The sequence below is a fragment of the Anastrepha ludens genome, chromosome 5, assembly GCF_028408465.1.
Source record: "Anastrepha ludens isolate Willacy chromosome 5, idAnaLude1.1, whole genome shotgun sequence".
NCBI lineage: Eukaryota > Metazoa > Arthropoda > Insecta > Diptera > Tephritidae > Anastrepha > Anastrepha ludens.
In genome coordinates, this window is record NC_071501.1 from 81,905,099 (window position 1) to 81,929,489 (window position 24,391).

General features: G+C 39.1%; 1 protein-coding gene across 1 annotated transcript in view; it reads right to left on the reverse strand.

Annotated features, from left to right (window-relative positions):
- LOC128863944 (ATP-binding cassette sub-family G member 1) overlaps positions 1 to 24,158 on the reverse strand; it is a 140,884-nt gene extending 116,726 nt beyond the window's left edge. The window contains exon 1 of the mRNA XM_054103373.1: positions 23,457 to 24,158. Within this exon, the coding sequence (XP_053959348.1) occupies positions 23,457 to 23,503 (47 nt within the window). The 5' untranslated portion in view covers positions 23,504 to 24,158. The remainder of the gene's footprint in view (positions 1 to 23,456) is intronic.
- Positions 24,159 to 24,391: the final 233 nt, after the last annotated feature.

Genomic DNA, 24,391 nt, shown 5'->3' on the forward strand with positions numbered 1-24,391 from the left:
AACAAAAAAAAAAAAAACTAAAAAGAAATAAAACTTAAAGTATTTACCTTAATAATAATATTTTATGTGCTCGGTTGCTACGCGGTTTTTTATGAGACAATAAAATAGCTTTAGGTAATTGTGAAAAAATATAATTAGCTGTGGTAAAAATTTGTATTAATTTTTTTATTTAGATAAATTTAATCTATGAAAATACAAGTTTCTTACAGACTGTAGGCTAATAATTAGCAATTGAAAAGAGAGGAACAAAAATGGACAGTGAGAGCACAGTTCTCCTGGCTTCTAAGGTCTTAAGGCTTATTAGAAGGCGTTGGTTCAGAAAAATTTAAAGACCAGAAAAATTTATAAACAGAAATGTAATCAAATAAAATTAAAAAAATAAAACAAAAAAAATATTTATTATTTAACGAATCCAGTTTGCCTTCTTCAATGAATTATTTAATAAACTGTTGGAGAATGAACTCCGCTTTATATTTTCAAAAATTAATTTGCAACTAACTTCAAGTTTGACAATACGAATAAGAAGCACAAAACGTGTCGCCATTACGGGAAACAAAAATTCTTCTCTATTCCCGTTAATCCTTCTCCACCGAGCAAAATTTTTCCCTTAAAAATGTTTTTTCTGGTCTATGTTCCTCACCGGAACTATAGGAATTTGTGATGATAATGAAATGTTTCTCAGTGTAAATCAGGACTAACAAAGCTTAATGTTGAATCAAATTTAACACCAAAATGACTATTAAATGGGAAATTTGATGAAAAAATAATGTCCATTCCTTTTGTGCCATCAAAAGTTTGTAACCAAGTTTTGGATATACTACTGTACCGAGCCAACAAAACATTATGAATTTTTGCAAAAGTGATTTTGAAGCATTTCTTAATATTCAAAGAAAAATTATTCTTAACATACCAGAGCAGCGAATTATCAACATAAGACTGAAGTTTATGCACGCCATTCAGTTATTTGATAAAAATGTTTAACATACAGTATAAAATATTCCCTGAGGAACGCCGGACGAAGCTAAAAAAGATCTAGAAAGAGCGCTATCAATAGTGGCAAAACATCGCTTGTTAGAGGGATAGGATTTAACCCATTGAATGAAAACCGAATGAATTCCACAGCAAGCTAATTTACTAATTGAGATAGAATGAGACACCGTATCCTAAGCTTTCGAAAAATACACTCGAAGTGTAACCAACTTCAGACCGCTCGCGCAGCCGATGCACATCAGCATCAGCTGTCTGTTAGTTAACTAAATGATACTCCAGAGTATTGTTTACAAGCGCCCGGAAGCATTTTGCCAAGAATAAATACGAAAAAAGAAAATCAATATCAGAAATGGATTTCAAACGTAATAGTGTGCTTGCATTATATTTGATTGGTTGTTCATGAGCTCGAGTACCTTAAAGTAAATAAAGTTTTTGTTTATCGCACCATTACTCGTTATAACGATACTGGTAGCATCGCGAAACGTCATGGAGGTGGTCATCAAAAGACTGCAACGTCACGTGAAATGGTTCAAAAAGTGAATAAGCGTCTTGTACGAAATCGCCGACGAAGTGCCAATCAAATGACAAAGAAAAAATCTGACCGTAGCTTCCGCCGCATACTGAAAAATGATCTCAAAGTCAAGCCTTACAAGATCCAAAAGGCACATGATCTCACACCAAAGCAACAGCCAGTCAGACTTGAGAGAGCGAAGGAGTTGCTTTGCTTGGCTGAAGGCGGTCAATTTCCGAGCATTGTATTTTCTGACAAGAACATTTTTCAAATTGTATAATTCGTAAACTTCCAAAACGATAGGGTTTATTTGACCAATCGTTCATACGAGAATTTAAGTCATCGATTGGTCACCCGAAGGCCGCACCCGCCGCAGGTAATGTTTGGGCCGCTGTAACCGCAGTCAGGCGCTTTCCAATCGATTTCATCGAGCCTGGCGTCAAGATAAATGCGAAATGTTATCGGGGAAGTATTATGGAGGTTGCTTTGAAGCTCTGAGCAGACAAGCATTTCGGTGGCAGACCGTGGACGTTTCAACAGGTCTCGGAACCGTCTCTCAAAGCCCGGGTGAACCCAGAATGGCTAAAAAACAACGTTTCGAACTTCATAACGTTCACACAATGGCTCTTAAATTCTCCGGACGCGAATTCGATGGATTACTTTCCCTGGGCCCCGTGGGAGAGCAAAGACCAAACTAATAGATTCACCAGTCTCGAGGCGCTGGAAAAAGCTATTGTCTGCGAGTTGGACAAAATACCTGTAAGTTACATTCGGGCAGCCTGCGACTCGTTTCTGGACCGTCTCAGGGCCATAGTCAAGGCGAAAGGTGGTCATATCGAGCAGCAGTAAATTGATTTTTAATTTTGTATTATTTTCACAGAGTTTTTACTTTGAATTGAATAAAGGTAATTTTCCAAACCTTCTTAATTGGTTACACTTCGATTGTCGGACCCTATATATTGCAGCTGTTCTATTTCAGAAGTGTCAAATATGATTGCATACGACACCATTTGCAAAAATTATAAATCTTCTGGTAGGGTGATTAATTTTGCTCCACCTGGTATATAATGCTCTTAGCATCGCGATGCAGTAGTGCGCCCATAAACTTAACTTTCGTATAAAAAAGAATTACAAATTGATAACTATACTACGGGTATTATTCTAGTCAATGACACACTAATATGATTTCTTCTCATAAATTCCAGTAGCAGAACTGGACTGTGTCTATACTTCCTTGGCATTTTCCTGCAGGGATGTTGCTATACGCGCTAACATTATTTCGTAGGCATTTTCTAAACTGACTTTAGTTGGCCCGCACCTCACTTTCCCCGTTGCGCTTGAGTGCAACTGGTGCTCGCATTTTTGTTTTGTTTTTGCTGTTTTGTGCTTCATTTTCATTTTCGCATGTCTCCTTTGGGTTGTACTTTGCGTGCTTTGAAGGAAAACATTGTTTTCATGCTATGTACTTACACATTTGTACAAATGTATATATGTTTGTATTCATAATTTCTGCACAATGGGTACGCGAAAATGAGGTCTTTGCCTCGCTTTTGTGGATAAACAACTAAAATTAATAATAAAGAAGGCTAGAAATAAGGTAGATTTTAGAGCTATGCTTTCAGGAATTTTTTGTTCGAAATTACTGTAGAAAACTCTTAAGTACCAAAAACAAAATTTTAGCGTCTTATTATAATTTTTTACGGAAACATAGCTAGCAATTAAGATGAAAAGCAGCACTAAAAGAAATGGTTTTTTAAGCTATTTTCTGTCAAGAATAGAAACGCTTTGAGGTTTCAAGGCTACTTCAGCCTTATGAGGGGTTAGCAAATATATAATATTAAGAATCTCAAAGTAAAATCTTCGACCGACGCACAGTGGTCGGAAAGATGATGTTTGACGTGGAAAACATTTTTTTTTATGAAATTGTAATTGAATAGCTCGTAATAAGTCATTCTTATTCAATAATTGAGCCACTTTTTCAAGTAATATATGCCAACTATGGATAAAAGTAGTTAACGGTTGTTTTAGAAGGATGTTGATATTATATTTTTATAAAGGATTTTCCAATAAAAGGTGTTATTTTGATAAAAAAATCAATGGTTTCATTACTTGTGTGGCACGTAGCGCCGTCTTGTTGAAAATAAATGTTGTCCAGATCAATACCATCCAATTCCGGCCATAAAAAATCGTTAATCATATCTCGATAGCGCAATCCATTCACACTAACTGTTGCTCCAGCTTCATTTTTTCGAAAAAGTAAGGTCCAATGACTCCGTCGGACCATAAACCGCACCGAACAGTAACACGTTGAGGATAGAAAGGCTTTTCGACAATAACTCTTGGATTTTCTGAGCCCCAGATCCGACAATTTTGCTTGTTGACGAAGTTACCGAGGTGGAAATGGGTCTCATCACTCAAGATGATTTTTCGATGGAATTCCGGATCATTTTCATGCATTTCAACGACCCAATCGGCAAAGACATGACGTTGTTGATGATCGGCCGGCTTGAGTTCTTATGTTAACTCTATTTTATAAGCCTTAAGACCCGAATATTTATGCAAAATACAGTGTAATGACGTTTGGGGAATGCCTAATTCCAAAGAACGGCAAGGAATGGACAAACCTGGGTTTTCTTCAACACTTTCGGCTACAACAGTAATATTTTCGGCTGTTCCTGAGCGACCTGCACGGGTTTTATTCTTCACATCACTAACTTGTTCCAACAGTTAAAATTTTTTCACCAATTCTGTATTGCTGTCCGACAAGGTGCTTCACGATGACCCAAAAATGTTCGAGTTTTACGAACCGTCTCTGCCAAACTGTCACCATTTTTATAGTGAATTTTAATAATTTCAATGCGTTGTTTAAGCGCAGTTCCCACTTGTCAAATATCAAAAACTGACAGCTTCAAAAGTGACATCTATTTACCAAAATAGCGGGCTATTCAAAATAACACCAGTTATTGAAAAATCCTTTATTTGTAATAAAAAAATATAAACAAATTAGAACTATAACCAACGAGTTCAAAACTGATTATTTGCCATTTGTTGAATTATTTGCAGGCAAAGTTGTTTAATTCAACGAATTTCGCAACGATGAGATTGGCAATAAGAGGTTTTGTTTTCTATTTGAAGATATCTCACGTTAAAAGAAAAAAATTCTGTGATTCCAGGGATTTTTTTGATAGATTACGCGAGACTACTGTCAAACAAATACATAATTTCTTTCAGTATTCATTGACATTTCATCATAGAAAGACTTACACGCCTCAACAACGTTTACAAATCGTACAATGGCGGTACGAAAAGCGACGCTCGCGATAGGGCCCATTTTTGGCTTATTATTGGGCTGAAGAACATCTCGAACCCATTCTAGCACAGCCATTACATCCATTGAAAACATTGATTTGACCTATAAGCTGGAGTAATCACCGGCCCACATTTCTTGAAAGGCGAGGCTGGAGCCCATTTTACTATGTAATGCGAACACTATCGCGTCATGATAAATGACGTTTTGATGCCGGAAATTGAAGCCGTGATCTGCACAACATTTGGTTCCAACACGACGCTACTTGCCATGCAGCCCATGAAACAATTGATTTATCTCTCGTCTCGGGCCAGTGGATTGGCCACCAGGTTCGTGTAACATTACAATTTTGGGCTTCTATGTGGGGATGGATGTAAAGTCTAAATGCTTTGTGAATAAATCAGCTTCGATTAAAGCATTGGAAACCAACATTGCTAAAGTTATTCACGGGATACCGACCGAAGCCCTCCAGCAGGTCATTTAAAATTGGTGTTTACGGATGGTCGAAGTACGGCGCAGTTGCGGCCAACATTTGAAAAGGATTATCTTTGAAAAATAAGTGTCATAAATGGTTCTTTATTTCAATTTGAAATCCGATATCTCTAAATTGATCTGCCTTTATATGATCTTAGTGTCACGGCTGTAAAAGCCTACCTGATATGACCATCCCTGCTGTCAATTACCTAACACATTCAGTCGGTTTCAAGTTACCGTAATGACCTGGAATTCAATATATCTGGTCAAGAACTGCACCTCCATCAGCACCATTCGCCAAATATTTATGGAGAATTTTTAGGCTGCGATATCCACCTAACTTTTTGTTTGCTTGCATTATTGCTCATATTCTTTAATAACCTTGAATTATTGTGAAATTCGCTTACAGTTTTTCGTTTTTCATTTCAGATTTTGAGCAAAGATTAGTTAAGAATAAAATTAATAAAACAATAAAATTTAAAAAAGGAAGTAGTTTTGCATGTAATTACGAAATAGCATTTTAAAAAGTAATCTTTTCTTACTTCTCAAATAGCCCAGAACTTCTGATAAAATAATTATGTGAACAGTAAAAGTTCGTTTCAAAAACGTTTTGTTGGTAAGTGATTTGCTCAATGTATTTTATTGGGTATGGGAATAACTTGCTGCCCTTTCTTAGCCAAAGCTACGACTTATTTCAACAATTAAATAATAAAGAGTTTTCCAACAGGAGGTGTTATTTTGATATTCAAAGAAAAATTCTATGGATGTTTATTTCATTATAAAGAGGAAGGTATGCCATTAAAGTGAGTCGACCCTGGGCTGTTGCCGTATACCTTCTCTTTCACGTGGCCCCAAAGGATAAAGTCACAGGATGTTAAATCACCGAGATGGTGGCCAATTGTGATCACCTCTTCGAGAAATAACTCTCGTAAGAAGTGAACCGCTCTCCCATAAGGGCTGACTGCATTAATCGGAACAAATGGCAATCCGAAGGTGTAAAAGCGGGGGAATACGGCGGGAGTAGCAAGATTACCCAGTCATGCAGCAAAATCAGTTAGTCCTGTCTACTGCCCCATTCCGGCCGCTTTTCTTTGAGATCGCAATTCATACGCATTAGCTGCATTCGGTAACAACCGCCAGCGATGGTTTCAGATAGTCCAAGCGGTTCATAATAGATGACACCCTTCTGATCCCACCAGATGGACAACATAACCTTTGAAGCATGAATTTTATTTTCGCTGTCGATGGACTTGGTTCACATGGCAGGCTCCAACTTTTTCGATGCTTAGGGTTATGGGTTAGGGCCGGTGTTTTTTTTTTTAACTAAATACAATTTTTTTAGGAAATTATTGTCATTTCTCTCAATTATGATAATATTGGTATGGCTCAATTACGAATGGAACAAAATATTGGCCAAATGGCTGCCGCGATCTCGGCGGTACACCTCCATCCGATGGTCCAAATTTTCGGCATAATTGAAGTTCTATGCCGTTAATGTGTCGAATTATCTCATCCTTTAGCTCTTAAATTGTTACTGGCTTATCGACGTACACCTTTTCTTTCAAATAACCCCAAAGAAAGAAGTCCAACGGTGTCAAATCACATGATCTTGGCGGCCAATTGACATCGCCGCGACGTGAGATTATTCGGCCATCAAATTTTTCGCGCAAAAGAGCCATTGTTTCGTTAGCTGTGTGACAAGTGGCACCGTCCTGTTGAAACCACATATCGTCCACATCCATATCTTCCAATTCGGGCCACAAAAAGTTCGTTATCATCTTACGATAGCGAACACTATTCACAGTAACTGCCTGACCGACCTCATTTTGGAAAAAATACGGCCCAATTATGCCGCCGGCCCATAAACCGCACCAAACAGTCACTCTTTGTGGGTGCATTGGTTTTTCGGCAATCACTATTGGATTATCATTCGCTCAAATGCGGCAATTCTGCTTATTGACGAATCCACTGAGGTGAAAATGTGCCTCATCACTGAATCACGAAGTGCGCGATATGCATTTTGATTTGAATGCCCGTTTTCATAATAAGCCTGAATAACTTTCACGCGTTGCTCGATTGTGTATCTTAACATGGTTCAAATTTAGTTGGTCTGAAATTAAAAAATGTCAAACGAAATGCAGAAAAAAACTTGACGTTTAAGTGTGGTTCATATTCAACATCGGCCCTTGAAATTTACAATATACGCACAAGCACTAGCCGGGAAGCGGAAATAAGCGCCAAAAAGTAGACACAAAAAAAAACGCCAAAAAAATTGGGACCAAAAAACTCCCCAAATAGTAGGCACCAAGGCAATATAACGCCAAAAAGTAGGCACCAAAGATATATTTCCTACAAGTTTGCACCAACAAATAAGCGCTAAAAAGAAGGCAGTGTTATTTCTCACTAGAAATTAGCAACCACAAGGAAAAACTCAGGAAAAATAGCCTAATAATAATATTAGCTCCCTCTCTCCTTTTCCTCTACGTTGTATCGTTTTTCTCTCTCGCGGAACGAAAATGCCGAAAGCGTTGCATGGCCTCGAAATTTTACTCTCCATTCTCGCTCGTCCATCGACGCCTAAGAAATTTCACCTCAAAAATGCGTTACTGTTTGTCAAACTGCAAATTAAAAAAAATTTGCAATAAATAATTAGCTCTTACACACTTTTTGGTTGTTTGTCCGAGTTCCTCCTCCATTCGGAGGTTTGTCACTGCCTGCCGAGTAGCGCGCGCTATTAGAAAAAACTTTATCTATCATTTTGCTGTTTCGTGTACGGAGATTCGAACCTACGTTGTTTCAAATGATAGTCACGCACCAGTCTATTCGGCTACTGCAGCTTGAACACCTTCCAAAATGCATTCCACAAACTGAATTGGAACTGAATCACTTGAATACTCATCTCCACTCGCAAACACGGCACTTCTGACAATGTTTTCTTTTTAGGGAAGTAGCTGCTCCTAAAACTTGATGCATTATTTTAATATATTACATGCATATCTACTCGTAAGCGACTTTTATGTAATTAACAAGTACAAATATATGCGCAAATAATTAAATAAAAACATTTATATGTCTTGTTTGTAGCCTGCTTTAAAAAATGTGGACAGCCTTCAATAGCTAATTTCGTACTACTTATTTCACGACTGTATCCGAACTAGTCCCAAACGGATATATGATGGCGTATTTGGGGTTTGAGTCTTGAATCAGTAGCGCCACCGTACAAGTTGTGACAGTGAAAGCCGAGAAAAATTTCCACAACAATTAAAAACCTGCAGCGCGATATAGAACTATGTGGTTTTTCGTTGAAAAAAAAGAAAAAAAATTGAGGTTAAAATGAAAAACCGCTTAAGTCACTTAATCATACATCACGGAGATCCATATGTTTGAAAATATAACCAATTGTTCAATAAGTTTGTATAATTGTTCAGCAAATTATGGTGGCAGAAATGTTAACTTACGACATTTAAGTGTTTAACCTGTTCTGAACTAATAGAATTTAATTTGTGACTTAAGTAAGTAAGTAAATATTTGATATTTCATATTTATTGAGAAATAAGGGCTAAAATCTGTCTTTTAAAAAATAAATAAATTATTAAAAGAAAACTGATATCTACTTCAGGTTGTTTTTGATCATTAAGCTAGACAATTTTTCACATAATTCCAGGAATTCATTTTAATTTATTATGAGGAAGCAACAAAAATGAAAAACAAATTCTATCATTTTTAGGAAAATAGTTTCCTATAAAATATATTGAAATAAATTTATAATAGGTCTATTTATAAGTTCGTGCGGTTTTACAACAGATGGCGTAACTTGATTATTATTCCATCGATCCACATTTCCAAACATTCATTGGAGAGCTACTGTCGTAAGGCACAAACGTCAGTATAAGTTTTTTATTTGAAGAGTAAACAACAATATTTTTACCACACTTGAAAATGTCGAATTTCGTGCCAAATAATGTGTTTTTGCGGGGAATTCTTCTTCATTATTTTAATATGAAGAAAAAAGCAGCCGAAAGTCATCGTATCTTGGTGGAAGTTTATGGTGAGCATGCTCTATCTGAGCGAACGTGCCAGAAGTGGTTTGCACGCTTTAAAAGTGGTGATTTTGGCTTGGAAGACGAAGAACGCGAGGGTGCGCCGCCAAAGTTCATGGATACCGAATTGGAGGAATTGCTCGATCAAGATCCGGCTCAAACGCAAGAAGAGGTTGCAAAAACTTTGGGAGTTGATCAATCAACCATTTCCAAACGTTTAAAAGCCATGGGAATGATCCGAAAGGTAGGCCATTGGGTGCCGTATGAATTGAAGCCAAGAGACGTTGAACGCCGTTTTATGGCATGCGAACAACTGCTTCAACGGCACAAAAGAAAGGGTTTTTTGCATCGAATTGTGACTGGCGATGAAAAGTGGGTCCATTACGACAATCCAAAACGTCGGGCAACGTATGGATACCCTGGCCATGCTTCAACATCGACGTCGGCGCAGAATATTCATGGCCTGAAGGTTATGCTGTGTATCTGGTGGGACCAGCTGGGTGTTGTGTATTATGAGCTACTGAAACCGAATGAAACGATTACGGGGGATGTCTACCGACGACAATTGATGCGTTTGAGCCGAGCACTGCGAGAAAAACGGCCGCAATACGCCGATAGACACGACAAAGTTATTTTGCAACATGACAATGCTCGGCCACATGTTGCACAAGTGGTCAAAACATACTTAGAAACGCTCAAATGGGATGTCCTACCCCACCCGCCGTATAGTCCAGACCTTGCGCCATCCGATTACTATCTCTTCCGATCGATGCAACATGGCCTGGCTGACCAGCACTTCCGTAATTACGATGAAGTCAAAAAATGGATCGATTCGTGGATTGCGGCAAAACCGACCGAATTTTTCACAAAGGGAATCCGTGAATTGCCAGAAAGATGGGAAAAAGTAGTAGTAAGCGATGGACAATATTTTGAATATTAAATTTGTAACCATTTTACGTCAATAAAGTTTCAAATTTCGAAAAAAAACCGCACGAACTTATTCATAGTCCTATTACGTTTTTAATTTGGATGATAGGCAAGAAAATCAGGCCAATTCTAAATGCCTGCAAAAGTTTTCTCTACGAAAATTTCATTTTTATGAAGAAGAAAAACCATGGAACTTTAAATTCTCGAGAAGAAAATTTTGCCTTGAAAAATTCGCGTGACAAATCAGCAGTTGTTTTTTTTTATATCCTTCGTTCAGGCATAGGTGTGTCACAGCTGATGGAAGCTTTATACAAAAATTTCTTGATGCCTGTCCACAGAATAAGGGAACGTACATTTCATCGAAGTTGTTGAGACAATAATTTTTGTTGTCAAAGGTAACGCCCTTCATATGGCTTGTCAGGGATCGGATAAGATGCTGATCGGTCGATGCAAGGTTCGGTAAATCCGGAGAATACGGCGGATGCTGACGGACCTCCCATTTGAGCCCTTGAAGTGCGGCTTTAACGACTTGTGCAACAAGGGACCTGGCGTTGTCGTGAAGGAGTATGGTTTGAGTCGAATAGCCTTATTCATGCTATGTAGCTGGGCAATCTAGAGCTCCTTGTTGACCGAGGTACTCTTTTCGAGCATTTTCCAGTGCACCATACGAGGGGTGCCTTTTATATGTCGGGATTAGAGAAAAAAAAAACAAATTTTAATCATCGAAAATTACTTTATTGTTTTTCCAAATATTCTCCATGAAGATCTATACACTTTTGCATGCGTTTGATACCAATTGTCGAAGCACTTTTGCCACTCTGAATGAGGTACCTCCAAAACATGCATTCTGAATGCCACAACCGCTTCTTCAGGTGTCGAAAAACGTTGACCTCTCAGTTTGTTTTTTACGTACGGGAATAAAAAGAAGCCATTCGGTGCCAAGTCAGGACTATACGGCAAATGACCCATTAATTCGATGTTTTGAGTGCTCAAAAATACAGTTGTTTGAGCCGATGTGTGAGAGCTCGCATTGTCCTGGTGAAGAGTGATCCGTCTTTGGCGATTGGTTTTCTTAATTTCTTGGAAGACAATTGGCAAACAAATGGTTGTGTATCACTCAGAATTTACTGTTCTGCGTTGTTCTAGTGGTACGGTTGCGACATGTACAGTTTTTCCGAAAAAACAGGCGACCATTTGCTTGGAAGTGCTTCGTGCGCGAACAACTTTTGTTGGATTTGGCTCATCTTGAAACACCCATACAGTCGACTGCTGTTTACTTTCGGGCTCATACGCATAAATCCATGATTCATCACCTGTCACGATATCATAGACGTGCTTCGAAGCCCCGCGATCGTATTTTTTGTATTTTTTGAGCATTTCCTTCGACCAATCGACACGAGCCTTTTTTTGAGCGATTGGCAAATTGTGTGGGATCCAACGCGAACAAATTTTTTTGACAGTCAAATGTTCTCACTAATGCCTAAGATTGTCTCAATCTCACGATAGGTCACATGACGATCTTGCAATATCAGTTCGCGCACAGCATCAATGTTTTCGGAACAACAACTGATTTTGGACGACTTTCACGAAATTCGTCTTGGAGTGAACTACGACCACGATTGAATTCACCATACCATCAATAAACACTGGTCCTTCATGGAGCTTCAACGCCAAAAAATGAATTAAGTTCATCCATGCAATGTTGCTGAGTTAATCCACGTCGAAAGTTGTAAAAAATAATCGCACGAAAATGTTCAGGATTTAATTCCATTTTTGGACCGAGATGAATCTTTTAAGTTACTGTAAACAACACAAATAGCGCTGGTATTTCAAAACGTTCTGAGTACGTAAAAGCCAAAAAATGTCAAACTTTGCGATAAAGCTGTCAGTTGCCAGATTGCAACACCAGGGTTGCCAAATCCCGAAATATAAAAGGCACTTCTCGTACTCTCCCAATCCCAACAAATATATATCTTGATCTTCTTTGGTTGAAGATCCGGCTTTATGCTTTGGCGTATCTTCCGGAGCCACCCACTTCTTTCTTTGCTTCACATTAATGTATATGCACCATTTCTTATCTGCCGTGACGATTCGGTATAAAAAGCGCTGTTTATGACCGCCAGTTGCTCGATGGCGAGCAAGATGCTGAGAACCAATTTCAAGGCAACTTTCTTGGTTTTTTTCATTGAGACTGTCCCAATTTTTCGATAAATCCCATTGAATAAAGGTGATTGAGAATCGTTTTGCGATCGCAGCTCATTTTTCCCCGCCAATTCACGACTGATTTGGCGACCGTTCTTCTTCAAAGGTGATTTGAGACGTTTTTCATCAAATTCAGAAGGCCTACCGCTGCGGGACGTGTCATCGACGCCAAAGTCGCCATTTTTGAACTTTGCAAACCATTTTCGTGCTGTAGACTCATCTATGATACCTTCTCCATACATGTCGCAAATGTCCCGGGCTGCTTCGGCAGCTGTTTGACCTCGATGAAAAGCAAAGAAGAGCAGGTATCGAAAATGCTGATTTTTGCCTCCTGGGTATTCCATTTCTAAGCCGCAAAACTAATAAAAAATTAAATAACTCAGAAATTCTATTAATATATATTAGTTTTGTAGAGCAGAAAGACTTCTATCGAATGAATGCTTACCCTTTGGCAAAAGAGAAACAAATCGTTGTAAAACAAGAGAAAATATAAAAACGCTATGAACTTATTCCCCAACCGAATAAAAATATTCTTGCAGAAAAAATTGAAATCAAAGGTAAAAAACTACAACTTTTTTGAAGAATTGAACATAGAATCTCGTCAATGTCACACAAATAATCTACTTTACTACCTATTGCGATCGCGTCATCGGCCAAAGGCAAGTGTCAGTGTTTTTGTTTTTTTGCAGTGAACTGACCAAAACGGGACCAGTTCAGAATTCGTTCCGAAGTTCTGCATAGGAACTCAATTGGCGCTTGGCGTAGTACACTTCGCCGTGTAAAAGTAAACAATTAAAAACATTCCGATGATATACTTGAGAGTGAGAACCGTACCCACATAGTGTGTTTTGTTGTAGGATATATTTTCAGGAGCGGAATATTGGACTCAATTGCGCCGGCCAATCAAACAGTCTGAAATTGTTTGTTGTTTCTTTTGCTCAGTAGTATTGTGATGCGTATTATCTGTATGTGTGTATGTATGTAAGCATGCAATAATACGACAGTAGTTTAGAGATCACGGTTGCAATTAAATACAATTAAATGAATATCTATTAAAATAAAGAAAATAAAGCGCTTAGAACGGAACATATAGAGTAATTATTTGTAATCACAGAAAAAGTAAATAAGTACACAGCGTTGGCTGACAGTTTAATTGATTTATTTTCTTATTAAATTTCTTTTCTAAACACCGAGAAACAATTAAAATAGTCACAGGGCTTATAAATTCACTTACATTGTACAATGAGCTTAACTGCACAAACTGCTTAACAAATTGAAGTCAATGTGCACTTAAATAAATAAAAATTACAATAAAAAAAAAAATAACAATAAAAAACACTATTTAAAAAAAAAATAGAATAAAAAAATCACAATTAAGGATAAATGCTTCAAATTTTTCCTATTTTACCTTGTGCGCTGGCTTACATAGGAAAGTATTTAGGTTTGGCAGCCGCCGTAACCGAATTGGTTGCTGCCTGACTAACCATCCGGTAGTGCACGGCTTGGAAACTTCGTGTGGGCATTAAAAACCAAATGACAGAAACAGTTTTTTCTAATAGCGGTCGCCCCTCAACAGGCAATGGCAATACTCCGAGTGCATTGCTGTCTAGAAAAAAGCTCCACATAACAAAATCAACTACTTTTCGGCGTCAGCGTAATATTCTATGTTTCTCCACTTGTGGAACAACATCAAGACGCACATCACAATTAGGAGAAATAGCTCGGCCATGCTCCCAAAAAAGGGGTGTGTGCGCCCCAATTATGTATTACGTGGTAAGATTGTCTTTCTTGCTATTATTCGGTTAACAGGTTTGGAAGATGTTTTTGCGCAGATAAATTTAGAAGACTGTGCAATGCAATTAAATTCAAATATTCAAGAAACCTGAATTTTATGCAGTTAAGAAGAAATTTGGTGCAATTATTTTGAATCTACAATAAAGTGTTGGAGCCATTAATCCATTAACCACCACCATACAACACATAAAGATAAGTGCCACTTAGGAGTCATTGAATATCACCTTAGCATCGATATTTTTACTTGTTTCTGGTATTGGAACAATTGAATTCAAACAAGCGTTCGACAGCATCCATAGACAATCCATGTTCGAGCTTAATATCAACAGCGGTGTAAAATAAGGTGATGTTCTTTCAACACCCATCTTCAACCAAGTTTTTTTGCATTATGCTGTTGGAAGCTTCACGGGGTGGAAACCCCTTTGACTATAGCATACGCGTTCGAAATAGCTATTGTCGCCCGTAGTCGACGCTACCTAGACGATATCTTCCTTAGGATAGAAAAAACTGCGAGATTGTTGGACTGGCAATAACCATAAACCAAATCAAACATATGAGGATCTCAAAAGTGAAATGGAAAGGGTCTGGCGTCATTGACATCGAAGACTTCAGCTTTGAAATCCTGCCCAAATTTACATATCTCGGCGTACTAATAAGTAACGACAACAGCATGCAGGACTGCATATCTGACAAGGCGACAATGGCGGCAAATCCTACAAACTACGCTAAAATAAATCTTATAAAATCAAGATCTCTCTCTCTCTCTCGTAGGTGCAAACTCGCTATTTATAAATCGTTCATTCGACGCGTGTTGGCCTACGGTGCAGAAATTTGGTGCATGAATCTTGCAGACGAGGAACGGCAAAGAATATTTGAGCGCAAAATATTGCGTAAAGTTTTTGGCTCAATACGCGAAGAAGATGTCGAGCACATAATCAGGCACAATAAAGAGCGGCTAAGTCATTGCGAAGATGGCGAAGATTTTGTAAGATTTATCAAGTTGGACACGCATCAGTTGGGCAGGTCACATCACCTGCATGAATGACGGTAGGCCACAAAAACTTCTGCTAGACTATAATTATCTATGTTCAAGACCCGTGTCAGACCAATAATAACTTGGCTGGATAACCTCACCGAAGACATGAAACAATTAGGCACTGAATCGTGTGGAATGGAGGAAGATTGCTGGGGCAGCTAAAGCCCGCCCGGGCTGTAACACTAAAAGATGATGATAATGGTAATATGTAGAACAAAGTATTGAGTACTGAACAAATATTGGTAAAAAATTGTATTGAAGTATCGATTAAATAATTTATTATTATTTATTATTATTATTAATTCTTTCTGTAAATTAATTTTTGTATGCTTTGTTTGAATTTTACAACAATTACCAATTAACAAATTCAATTTTTTATTACTCCAGGCAAAAATGCCGGATTTATATCCGGCGAAGGACTATCACTTTAGCAGCATTCTACGTACATGTATGAGGAATGTTTAAGCGACAACAACAACAAATATGATAAATACTTGTATATATTTTTTCCAATTATATCAACGACATACTGGTGCCGCTTTTATAGCCTAAGTGACCGTTAGGGACGGTACTTTCGAATAAAAAAAGTCAACATTGGTACAAAAATCATTCGTTTCTAACTCAATGCTATTAACGTTTTGTAGAAAAGTTTGAAGAGACTGTGTCACATCCACGCAATCCTAGCGGAATGTAGTCCATGTTAAGACAACTACTAAAGATGATTTTAATAAACGATGAGGCAATATCCCGTGATTTCTGCAATTCCACAAGATAGATACCGTCTAGTCCAGGTGATTTATAAGGACTAAAAGTGTTGATAGCCCATTTAATCTTTGCGTTTGTCACTAATAGACTTCTTAAGTTGGATTGCCTTTCATGATGAGCAGAATCGTTTTGTTCCACCGGCTAGTTTCCTGGGAAGTATGTGTCTAGTAGAAGACCTAATGATTCCTCACTTGACGTAGTCCATGTATTCCCTTGACCTTGTAGATAGCCTAGGTTACATGGCGGCTTTGAAAGAATTTTTCTTAATCTTGCCTCTTCTGAAGTTTCATTAATTTCTTTGCAATAATTTTGCCAGGATTCACGTAGCGCAATTCTGACTGCTTTCTTATACTTTTTCAATTCGGCCTTATAAGCTTGCCAGTCCTCTGACCTTCTCGTGGCCTTGGCGAGATTAAATAATGTTCTATGGTATTTTTGTAGACTTTTTTAGACTTTCCTCTGGGCCTGACAGCTAGCTGATAAAGAGATATTCATTGCTTTAGTTACCTGATTAACCAATTTATCCAGCTCCCCACTTGTAGTGGGATCTTTGGGGACTATCTTTGGCAGTAAAGTTTTTAGTTTATTATTGTAAACTCCGCAGTCGGTTTTTTGTATATTTCTAAACTTACCGACTTGAGGGGATCTAATGTCGATTTCAAATTCGATGTATCGATGGTCTGAGAACGAATTTGCGTTTGAAACGCGCCATCTCTCAACGTAGTTGGAAAACATGTCGGAAGCCAGGGTGATATCCAGAACTTCCTCTCTATTAATTGTGACAAAGCTCGGCTCTGAGCCTAAATTCAACACACTAATTTTGCTTTCTAAAATAAAGTCAAGTAAAGACACACCTCTAGCGTTAGTATCGCTACTCCCCCACAGTGTGTTATGTGCATTTACGTCGCAGGAGACAACCAGGTGTTTCTTCTTCAGAGCTGCCTGTTTCACGAGCACCCGAACCTCTTCCGGCGGGGCGTCTTTTTCATGGGCCATATAGGCGGAGGCTAGCCAAGAGCCGGTTTTCCCAAGCTCGATGCTTGCCACCAACAAGTCGCCGTTACTGAGCTGTGGAAGCAAAAAAATATTGATATTATTTCTAGCTAGAATGCAGCTGCGGATCTTGCCTGTGTTTTGTACGGCAATTAGTTTGAAGCCCTTCACTCCGAGTCCACAGATTTTGTTGCCGCATATCCATGGCTCTTGAATGAGGGCTACGTCAGTAAAGGTAGGTGTGAAATGGAAAATTTTGGCTGTATGCTTCAGAATGTTGACAAATTACAACTACAATTCGTAAAGGAACAGTTTAAGCTCCCAAGCTGTTCGTCTACTTATGCAATTTATTTAGATATTATATCTAAAAAAACTCTTTGCATATGAAACCTTGAGGCTCCCACGTCTCCTGACAAAAGTAGATTTAAAAAGAAATGTTTTCGGGGCTGAGGTTTTACATCAGGCTTACAATTTGACGAAGCGTTGCTAGAAAAATGCAAGGGGCAGTAAAAAGTGAAATATTTCCTAATTGTATTAACACTACTAATAGGCAAAAAACGTGGAATGGAGCACTAAACTTTACGGATAAAATATATGAAGAACCGGACCATAGTGCAGGTTGTTGTTGTTGTTGTAGCAGTACCTTTGCCCTGTCAATGTAGCGTAATCACCGGCCGTCTACGTCTAGCTCATCTAATGGTAGGCCCAGAAAACTAGCTGTTTCGACGGGTTGGGTCCAGAGGGAGAGGGGTGTTAGATGAGTGGGTTTAATGGGGCATGTGAAAAGGTGGTTAGTGTCGTGCGGAGTGCCTTCATATGCCTGACATATGTTTAATATGTCGGGGGCGATTCTGGATAAGTAGGAGTTTAACCTGCTACAGTATCCAGAAGGTAATTGTGCCAAGGTTTCGTGGGACTCTCTGGGAAGTTGGAGCGCTTCGTTTGTGATTGGTGGTTGGTTGGACTCCGATAACGGCATTCGGAGGTCGGGAGCTTAAGAAGGTGGTGAGAGTCTCCCGATGAATGTCGTTTATGACCTGTCCGATCCAGTAGCTGTCTGTCTATTTTGTCTAGGATCTCGTTGGCGTAGTTGAGGAAATGTCTCCTGATGTGCCTGCGAGGTGGCTCAGGCTCAGGCTGAAGCCTGCGGTAGAACCCTAGCAGAAACTGCTTACTGAGCAATTTGTTATTCTCCTTAACAGGCAGCATAAGTGCCTCATCGTGTAGGTGTTGAATCGGTGACATCATAAGACATCCTGTCGCGGTCCTTAATGCAGTGTTTTGGCAGGTCTGAAGCTTCGTCCACTGCGAATCACTGGTTCCAGGCGACCAGACAGGCGCAGCATAGTTTAGAACCGGTCGGCCTATTGCTTTAAAAGTCGACAGCAACATTTCCTTGTCTTCACCCCAAGTGCTGACGGCAAGCGACTTGAGGACCTTGTTGCGATTCTGTACTTTAGTTGCAATAGCGGTTGTAGCTTGACCTCCTTTGTCCAGGTGGTGAAAAGGCTCGCCGTGGATTTAGTGGGGGAGAGTTGTAAGTTCCTCGCAGTGAAGAAGCGAGAAAGGCCGGCGAGATAGTCGTTTACCTAGGAGCATAGGTCATCAATGTCTTTGCCCGACGCCATTATTTTATTTTCCTCTGTTCAGATGTTTGGTCTCGAAATATTACCAACGAATGACGACCACTCAGGTACTTCGCGGTCCACCTCTTCAGCCCTGGCGGGAGTGTCGACTGTTAAATGTCATCTAGTAGCGTGGCGTGGCTGACTGTATCGAAAGCTTTTTTTTGATCCAACGCCACTAGGACAGTCCTCTCGCAGGGGCGGTTTTGGTTGAGTCCGCGGTTTACCTGGGTGTTAATGAAGGTGAGTGCCATGGTGGTGCTATGTACTCTTCGGAAACTATGCTGGTGTTAGACTGGGGTCGGGTGTTTCGTAAAGAGTGGGAGTAGAAGGGCTTCAAGACTCTTCACTACTGGGGAAAGGGGGGTTATCGGGCGATAAGAGTCCCCTTGGTTGGCGGGTTTCCCAGGCTTCAGTAGAGGGAGCACTCTCCCTAATTTCTACTTATCAGACTTGCCATAGTGCAGGTCTAAGTTATTTGTTACTGGTAAAATTTTAAGTTGATACCTTTGATTAGTTTTTGTTGATACCTTTGATTCGCCAGCGCGGAAAAGAATGTATTTTGATAAAAAGTGACGATTAAAATTTTCGTTCCTATTCATCTTTCGTTCGACGCTCATCACTTCACATTGTATACTTTCTATTAAGCTTAAAACGTTGAACAAGATACTCTTTAGATGGTAAATGAATTTTTCAAGCAAAAGCCTCCCTCAAAGGATGATAAATGATATTGTAAATAATTTTGTAAGATTTTTCGTTAAAAATAAATAAATCTATCTATTGTTCGACAACGCTAGAGCCTTGCCGCTATTTGGCTTTTCCGCGCTATGGTATCACCATTGTCTCACATGGCAGTCAAGGTGTTAAGTTCGCTATACTGTATGCGATGTGGTTTTGTGAGACACCGCGAACCAGCTGCGAGTCAGTTTTATCATTTTTATAATTTTTTATTAATAATCGTTTTATTGGAATCGTTTGATAGATATCTGAGTCGTTTGACTACAAAAACGCACAAATTTATGGTATTGCCCAAATTTTTTGTGAAACCAACCCAAAAATAATTTGCATGCAAGGAAGTCTGTGGCCTGATTTCACAGCAAACTTTATTATCACAGGTCCTCAAATTTGTCCACGCTCATTCTGAGAATAAAAGCAGGTTGATTATATAACATGAAATAGAACAAATTTTTAGCAGATGCTTATTAGATTTATTTTTGCGTTTAATATTCCGGATTTACTTCAATTAGTCTCAATTTACATATTTATCTTGGCGGTTAACAGCAACAACGATATCGGCCTGGAGATAGAACGGAGGATCACTCATGCTAATAGGTGTTACTATGGGCTAAGTAAGCAATTGAGTAGTCGAGCCCTCTCTCGCATGACCAAACTGACACTTTACAAGACGCTCATCATACCCGTGTTGTTTTATGGCGTAGAGGCATGGGTAGTGTCACAAAGCGATGCAGCCGCTCTTCGGGTGTTCGAGAGAAAAGTTCTTCATAAGATCTTCGGTCCTGTGCGCGTTGTACGAGCTCTACGCCGACATTGACGTAGTTCAACGCATCGCCATCCAACGCCTGCGTTGGCTTGGGCATGTCGTGCGTATGGATGAAGAAGCTCCAGCAAAGAAGGTGTACGAGGGCGAAGTCCAAGGGAGCCGACGCAGAGGAAGACCATTGCTCCGGTGGAAAGACCAGGTGGAGGAAACCCTATGCTCGCTTGGTGTACAGAATAGGAGAAGACGCGCGCGGAGCAGAGGCGCCTGGAGAGAGCTAGTGAGGTCGGCCGTAACTCGGTAACGGGTTATTATGGCCACCTAAGTAAGTAAGTAAGTAAGTCTCTTTGCTTAAATCTTATCTTAATCTTAGATACTGTGAAGGTGAAATGGTTGCAGTGCCAGTATGGCAGTCTGACACTCCTCTAGTAGCACTGAAGCGCCGTTTTGCTTTAGATATTGTAAAGACATTCAATATTTTGGTAATCACTTTTCGATTTAAGAAAAACTCTAAGAGCCGGATGATGGAACCCACTACTTAAGTGTGGATATGTGTAATTTATCTGAAAGTATTACCCCAAAAACTCAGTCGAAAGTACTTCTGTGAATTTTCGTTGGGTTATCCGGAAAGTAATTGTCCATTTTACATATAGACGGCGTTGATAATTGTTTTGACTCTAGACTATTGTATTTATTTTAAATTTTTCCCTTTACAGTTATTAGCTCTCGCGTTTAGCTTGCTTTAGACAAAAAGTGCGCGTAATTTTGTTTATATTTATTTGTTTGGCGTCAATTTTAATATGGAGCCCACAAAAGAGCACTTTCGTCATATTTTACATTATTATTTCCATAAAGGAAAAAGCGCAGAGAAGGTTGCAAGGTGATAAAGCCTTAAAAGAAAGGCAGTGTCGAAATTGGTTTATCAAATTCCGTTCTGGAGATTTTTTACTTAAAGATAAGCCACGTTCAGGTCGGCCAAATGATACCGATGAAGGCGTTATCAAGGCTTTAATCGAATTGGGTGGTCATGTAACTTTGCGTGAGATTGGAGAGAAGTTCAATATACCAAAAGCAACCGTTCATGAGCATATAGAGAGTCTTGGACTGGTAAAAAAGCTTGATATTTGGGTACCACATGAATTGAAAGAAATTCATTTAACAAACCAAATCAACGCTTGTGCATCTTAACGCAATGAAGTCGATCCGTTTTTAAAGCGGATTATCACTGGTGATGAAAAATGGGTTGTTTACAATAACATCAATCGAAAACGATCATGGTCCAAGCGTGATGAAGCGCCACAAACCACTTCAAAGGCTGATATTCACCAAAAGAAGATTATGCTGACAGTTTGGTGGGACTGGAAGGGTGTGGTATATTTTGAGCTGCTTCAGAGGAATCAAACGATTAACTCGAATTTCTCCTGCCAACAATTGGACAAATTGAATACAGCCATCCACGAGAAGCAACCAGAATTGATCAATCGTAAAGGTTTCATATTTCATCAGGACAACGCTAGACCGCATACATCTTTGGTCACTCGCCAAAAACTGAGATAACTTGGCTGGGAACTTTTGATTCATCCAACATACAGCGCGGACCTTGCGCCGTCAGACTACCATTTGTTTCGGTTTTTGTAGAACTCCTTAAATGGTAAAACTTTCGGCACTGACGAGGCTCTAAAATCGCACTTGGTAGCTCTTGGAGCAAATATTGAAAATTAAAAACAAAAAAAAAATTTTAAAAAGTATTGTAGGTTTACTTTATGTTATTTTGCGTTATATTCTATATAAGTATAAAGGGTTTTCCCATAAGAGGCCTTATTCCCGTAAAAGATCAAGGGTTTTGTTGCTTGCGTGTCACATAACGCCGTCTTGTTGAAAATAAACGTTGTTCAGATCCATTCCATCCAATGCCGGCCATAAAAATCGTTAATCGATAGCGCAATCCATTCACAATAACTGTTGCTCCAGCTTCATTTTCCAAAAAGTAAGGTCCGATGACTCCGTCGGACCATAAACCGCACCAAACAGTAACACGTTGAGGATAGAGAGGCTTTTTGACAAAAACTCTTGGATTTTCGGAACCCCAGATCCGACAATTTTGCTTGTTGACGAAGCCATCGAGGTAGAAATGGGTCTCATCACTCAAGATGATTTTTCGATGGAATTCCGGATCATTTTCATGCATTTCAACGACCCAATCAGCAAAGACACGACGTTTTTTGATGATCGGCCGGCTTGAGTTCTTGTGTTAACTGGACTTTATCAGCCTTAAGACCCAAATCTTTATGCAAAATACGCTGCAATGACGTTTGTGGAATGCCTAATTCCCAAGAACGACGAGGAATAAAAAAACCTGGGTTTTCTCCTACACTTTTTGCTACAACAGCAATATTTTCGGCTATTCTTGAGCGACGTGCACGGGTTTTATTCTTCACATCACTAACTTGTCCCAACAGCTCGAATTCGTTCACCAATTGCGGTATTGCGCTCCGACAAGGTGCTTCACGAAGACCCAAAAATGTTCGAGTTTTACGAACCGTCTCTGCCAAACTTTCACCATTTTTATAGTGAATTCTAATAATTTTAATGCGTTGTTTTAGCGCAGTTTCTATTTGTCAAATATCAAAAAATGACAGCTGCAAAAGTGACATCTACCAAAATAGCGGGCTATTCAAAATAACACCTGCTATTGGAAAACCCTTTTGGTGCTTACACCTTATTTGAGTGTTCGGTCGACCTCCTTATTGACCAATTAAATTAACTTTTGCCTCTCTTTACCTTCTTTTCATATCGTTAAAAATAATTGGACAAACCAGAAACATTTTTCCACCAGATCAATTTCTGTGAAGAAAACCCTTTCAAAACAGTCTTGGCAGCTGATTGCAATTTCGCAGCTAATCTGCCATATGTGAATGGGTAGAATAATTTTTGTGGATTTATTACTAATCACTGCATACTTTTACTACGTACTTTTACTCCTTTGCGACCCGCCCTTATCGTAAAACCTTATATACAGGTATACCTTACATTTTTTTTTCTAATTCAGTTGCACGCTCCAGCCCATCCTCTATAAATCACCAAAGCTACGCCCTATTTCCACACTTAACACGAATAGATTCTACCCACTTAATTTCGCATAAAACCATTTTTAAAAGCAGTGAATTTTCTGCGAAGACTTCGCGCACTGAAGAAGAAATTCAAAGAATGCGAACACTTTTGCATTGAACGAGCACAAGTCCCTCTTTTCACATACAATGTAAATCATCAAACACCCACTTGACCTCAACTTACCGGTTATTTTTCTCGATGAGATTCAAGGCGTAATCATCGCGTTCCATTTCAAACAGTCAGCACGTTCAAGTAAGTATCACGAAACTAGTACTTCACGAAAAGTACGCGCACTTACAAATGTGTTTGAGTAGAGAAAAATTTGTATTTGGAAAATGTCGCTTGGGAGGGGTCAATAACTCAGCCGAAGAACAAATGGCACACACATCGATGCACACGCAGCGCAAGGTCTTTGTTGGCGTGGACAAGCAGTGAAAAATGCGCTTTTAAGTTTAGAGAAAAGAGCACACGAGCACAAAAATATGTGTACTCGTCTGTGTGAATGTGTGAGTGTAATTTGCACAACCGAAGAGCGGCAAAATAACAAAACAAAAAAAAAATGTAATGAAAAACTAGTTTGTTAGATAAATCTGAAGCTTATCGTATGCGGTCATGCAACAAGTGGCAAGTACCGCCGCCTTGATTGCCAGTGAAAAAGACGATTGCAAAGAGAAAAGTTGAAAAATAATAATATAAAAAAACTCTTTTCTTCATTCGTTCGTAATTACGTATTAGTATATTTTTCACATCTTTTTTGGCGCGGAATGTATGACTTGCTTTGGTTTACTTTTACTATTTTTTTTGTTTGTATCTTCAATTTGAAATGTGCACATCAAGGTACGAAAAAACAATAAAACAAATGACCACTGAAAAATGGCTAATGGCTTAGCGCAACACACCAACCCGGGAAACTGATGTCGACCGACTGAAACTGCAACTCGATGGAAATCGTGCATTGAGCGTAATTTTGCACATTGCACTTTCCTCTGGCAATGGCCGCCGTGGATTCGTGTGTATGTATGCATGCACAACTATTCGTCTGAGTTGGAGCAAATTTGAATTGGCTACGATAGCTGGTGCGTAGGAAACTTTTAGCAGAGCAGCGAGAAAAATAAGAT